The 5,127-nt window shown below is 43.4% G+C and overlaps 1 protein-coding gene across 1 annotated transcript in view; it reads right to left on the bottom strand.

Moving 5' to 3' along the window:
* Nucleotides 1–5,127, bottom strand: part of LOC102206305 (protein jagged-1b) — a 60,353-nt gene that overhangs the window by 13,708 nt on the left and 41,518 nt on the right. Inside the window, exons 4-6 of the mRNA XM_005742117.2 lie at nt 3,739–3,987; nt 2,277–2,337; nt 1,062–1,192 (exon numbers count right to left, since the gene is read on the bottom strand). Coding sequence (XP_005742174.1) covers nt 1,062–1,192; nt 2,277–2,337; nt 3,739–3,987 — 441 coding nt within the window. The remainder of the gene's footprint in view (nt 1–1,061; nt 1,193–2,276; nt 2,338–3,738; nt 3,988–5,127) is intronic.

The raw sequence follows: 5,127 nt of genomic DNA, 5'->3' as shown, positions 1-5,127 counted from the left end.
CCTGGTGTATCCAGGTCTGTTCTGTGGGCTGACTGTGCAGGCCAGTAGCTGCAGGGCTTGTTCCTCCATTGTCTTTAATCATTTCCTCGGTGCCCATGGCCTCTTTGTCTCACTGCAGCTCTTTACAGAGCCTTTCTGAATGCGCAGAAACAGCTTAAGACCCCACCTAGTTAAAAGCAGCCAGCCCAGCCCCGCTCACGTTCACCTTACCCAAGGCTATCACCTTTCTCCTGCACAATACGCTGTCCCGTGGGCACTGGTTAGGCTCCCACACTGGGACAGAGGTAGGAGTCATATGCTGGGATAATGCTGGGCGAACTTTGCTACAGTTTGGTGGGAAAATACTGACGCTTGAAATCCTCGGGGACTTTTATCTTATCTTATACAGAAGATCATGCATGGAGAGAAGTGTGAAGAACCACGCCTCACTAAGACTGCCCACACAATGCCTCTCTCTTTGTCTCAGAGCCACACAGACAGGATGAGTTATTGGTCAACATACAATACACGGCAGAGCACTTTCATCTTTACGTATGATGTAGTCTTCTACTGTGTTTTTATGTTAAATGAGTCTTTGGAAGCTCTTGTGGACAACAAAGGATCCATCAGTGTGTTGCTGAATCCAAACTCTTGTAAACCTACGAGTTCATATATAGAAAACAATCAAAAATTTAAAAAGGTGACACAGTAAGTATCTTTAGCATGACATAAAGAAATAAGAGAAATAAGATTAATAATCATGAATTCTGTATAACTGTGCAAAAAGGTCACTGAGTAGAAGTAAATCTGGACAGCTGAGAGTTAGTCGGCTCGCTTTTTCCAAGAGTTTCTGTCTAAACTTTTACTTGGTTTTAATTTCATAGTGCCTGCTACGCTGTGTGGTTAAATTTACCTAGTGATTGATCACTCTGTGTGTCTACAAGCCAGCGCAGTATCCTAAACACCAACGACTCCAGTTGCATATCTGAGATACTGGAAAAAAAAGGGTGGAAACCCCCTCACTCGCACATAAACACTTTCTTCTTCTCTACTACAGAAAAGGAGTGGGTCACATGTCGGACCTTTATCACACAGCAGTCCTCCCCAGTTGACGTCGCACACACACTGCCAAGGTTCAGTGCAGCTCCCATACACACAGCCTGGGAACGTCATACACTGGTCGCACAGCTGACCCTTCCAGCCATATTGACACCTAAAAGAAAAAGAAGAAGAAGACATGAGCAGAGAGGCAGATTGGAACAACCACGAATCTCATTATCTGTATTATGAAGCTGCTGTTGCTATGATAGTTATAGAAATGCTATAGGGATGTTTCGATGATGATTTTATTTGCTTCATCTTCTGTGGAAGAAGCTGTTACTTGAAAATGCTGCACAGCACAAATTAAATCCTTACGTGGGAGCTCATTGGTGTGCAGATCAATATGGACTAAAGTGTTGAGCCACTCCTCTTAAACTTTGAGCTCACTGAATTCCAGTGTGTTACTGTAATAGGATGCAGTCGTTGCAACAAGTCAGGTTGTGAAATTTCTTCCCTCCTAGTTGTTCCACGATCAACTGTAAGTGGTATTATTGCAAAGTGGAAGCTTTTAAGGAGCACAGTGACTCAGTCACAAAGTAGAAAGTCACATAAAGTTACAGAGCGGGGTCACCAGCTGTAGAGTCAGTCTACAGCTGGCTCAACAACAGAGCTCCAGACTTTTTCTGGGTGTAAAAACTGAGCACCAGGATCTTCATGGCATAGCCAAGCAGCTCCTGCAGGTGTAATGCAATGTAGGTGGCCCCTTAGGTTTTGTAGATATAGTGTACATTCAGCCCCACTTTACAACTGAAGTTAATTTATCTGTAGAGAGAATAGATCCCTCTAATGTAATAGCTTCACTAAATCTACACCCGCAACACTACTGCTGGACTTACAGGGGATCTAAGTTTGTGTATTTACAGCTTTGTGCATTATTTTTGGATTGAACTCGGTAGAGTCCCTCAATTCATCATATTTAAGTCACCTTTCTCCTGATTGGCTGTTTGTTCCAACCAGAATGCTTTGAACATAAGGTTAGTGTATATTAAAAGAAAAACTCCCATTAATTTGGCTGGCCATTTATGAATGAATGACTGAAGGGTATGGTTTAAAAAGTTAACCTGCTCATATAAAATCACATTTTTTGTCATCTTCTGGTATTGACTAAAGTTTTCATTACTCAATTTTTATATTGTAACAGTCAAAATAATATTTCATATTTCCAATTTTCTATATCGGTACAAGTATACACTTACTTGCATTCTCCAGGTACATCGCAAGAGCCGTGGGTTTGATGACAGCCCTGCCTGCACACCGCTGCAAAGCCAAAAAAACAAAACACGGTTGGAATCATACCATGACACAATGTTTTTTTATGGAGTAGACGCGTGTATGGCGTCAGAGTATCTGCCACATCATATCAGGGTCAAAAATGCCTTTAATTAACCCTGAAAACGCCCTGAACTTCATCATCAACAGTAACCTGCAGGGGGTAACAGAGCGAGCTTCCTGCCTTCCTGCAGTCCAATCAGTGTCGTGTCGAGGAGGAAGTCAGATGAAGTGAGAAAGGGGTGAGATGGGCAGGGTTGCAGGATGTCCTTAAACTAGCTCTGTGTCCTTCAGGGTTCCCATGGTTTCCACTCTGGCTTCCTCCATTCACTCAGTTCAACCGCTGCAACATGATGGCAGCGCTCCGAGGTCACAGAGTGAGGGCGCTCAGTTGATGAGTCACACAAAATAATCCTCCACACCCTCACCACAGAAGGTAGCCAGCGTGCCTTTGCTGATGGACTGTTTCAGAGAGCAACCGTGTAATGGCCTGAAGTCTTTTTAACACTAAGACAAGCACGTGTGCGGTTATTCCTTATTAATGAGGCCTGTTCTCACCTTGTAGATTGCTATTAAAGCTGTGTGTGAATATTTAGATGACATATCCACAAAACCTTTATCACAATAATAGTTTTAAATAGTTTCAAAGACTAAAGTTAGACAGGAAAACAAAGACGATCTCAAGAAAAATTTGATTAACTTCAGGTTAGGTCAGTTCACCATTTGTGGAGTGACACTGTGATGGAGGGTGTTCTCTGCCTCACACCAATAAGGCTCTGTGTTTGTATCTCCTGGCTGGGTGGGACCTTTCTGTGTCAAGATTGCATGATCTAACCTGTATCTGTGTGGGATTTTTTTTCTTTTTATAAGTCCTGCTAGACTCCAAAGATACGTGTGTTAGATTATTAGTGATTCTGAAGTGGAAGTAAGGGTCTTTGTGACCCTGTGATTAACTGGTAAACCTGCACAGGGTGTGTGTGAGACAGACTCCAATATTTTTAGTTGACTTCTTTGATCTGGGCAGTTTACAAAATATGTTTGTGTGTTGAGGAATTTGAAGGGTTTTTTTTCCCACCAGTACAGGCTTTAGTAGTGTAATCCATCGCAGCAAACATGAAGCCTGGGTTTGTTTTTCTAATGCTGTACCCCTGTTACTGGATAACTTAATTGTTACCATTGTTGATGGTAACAGTAATACCTACTTAGTATTTAAGGGAGCATTTTTGGCAAAAACATTGTCTTGTTGAGGATTGAAGGAAGAAAATGATTATGTGTTAATATTTGAATGAGATAGAGACAAATACTGGATTTTTAAAAACACATACACACACAAACAAATGCACAACTTTGAGGAAACACCAGTGGACTCCTTTGTGTTCCTTTTCTTACCTATTTTGCACTCTGGCCCCGTCCAGCCCTCCATGCAGACCTTGGAGCCGCTTTGGTCGCAGCTGAAGTGGCCGACGAAGTCATCGCGGGCTCGGCAGAACTTGTTGCAGAAGGGTCCGTAGTAGTTGGAGTGACAGCGGAAACGAAGTCGGTACTCCAGGCTGAAAGAGCGTCCGTGGTAACGGTAAGTCTGCCACTGTTCACCGGGGTTCAGCATGGAGGAGAGCAGGATTCGCTCGATCAACTGACCTGAGGGAGGAAGGAAGGAAGAAATACTTTCTTTTGTTTGCTGTTCTGACACTGGGAAATCAAAGGGTGCCAAACATCTGGGGAAGGAGGAACTGTGTCCACATTCAGCAGATAAATCTAAACACTCCTTAACATTATTAGCATCAAAGCTGATATGGCACGAGTTCAATCAAATAGTCGCCTGTTAACACATCGAGCAGTTATGGAGCAACATTACCATCATATGGAGTCTGGCTCTTTTTCCATCACCCACTAAGAAAAATATCTGTTTTTTTAGCTGTTTAATGTGACAAGTTACCCACCAGTGCATCACTAACTTTAGTGCTTGCCATTTTGTGCCGAGCAGGTTGTGTACAGGTGATTTATGAGAGCTATTTCACCAAAAAAACAAAACAAAAAACAACAACAAAAGAAAACCACTGGATGATGGAATTTGTGGGATTGATAAAAACAATGAGGCTCTAAAATGCTCTGCAGAGCTGTGAGACACCACAAATATCCAAGGGATCATCCCTATGAGGCAGCTCTTTAACATTTGATTAGCTATTGGAGAGGAGGGGGAGGTGCAGAGAGAGGACCGGACAAGTCCCAGGGCAACAGCGGGTCAGTGGCTGCTGCTCCTGACCCCCGGAGGGGATTTCCCAGAGGCACTGGTATCCCCAAGTCACTTTCATTGCTCTCTGACAGGGTGTTAACAGACACACAGTACTCAGAATAGGTGTGAGTGTGTCTGTGTGTTGTTTCAGTGTATATGCCATGTGTGTATCTATGAGATGCTAGTGAGGATACAGGCAAAGATTGCATGATAGGAGGACAGAACAGGAAGCCTCATTGGAAGTATGTCAGCAGTGAAGAGAGACTGAGTGTACAGAATGTGCGAGTGTGTGCATGCGTGTGTGTGTGAGAGAGAGATTCTGCCAGAGGCAAACAGAGTCAAAGAGGAAGGGAAGCAGCTATTAGGACACACACATAACAAACTGCCTGATGGAGAGATGAGATCACTGCGGTTTGACCCAAAGGAATGAAAACAGGGATACACAGTGGTTGGTGTGTGTGTGTGTGTGTGTGTGTGTGTGTGTGTGTGTGTGTGTGTGTGTGTGTGTGTGTGTGTGTGTGTGTGTGTGTGTGTGTGTGTTTTTG

The sequence above is a fragment of the Pundamilia nyererei genome, unplaced genomic scaffold (assembly GCF_000239375.1).
Source record: "Pundamilia nyererei isolate P.nyererei 1_Seehausen unplaced genomic scaffold, PunNye1.0 scaffold00117, whole genome shotgun sequence".
Lineage (NCBI taxonomy): Eukaryota > Metazoa > Chordata > Actinopteri > Cichliformes > Cichlidae > Pundamilia > Pundamilia nyererei.
This window is presented reverse-complemented; position numbering and strand designations above follow the sequence as displayed.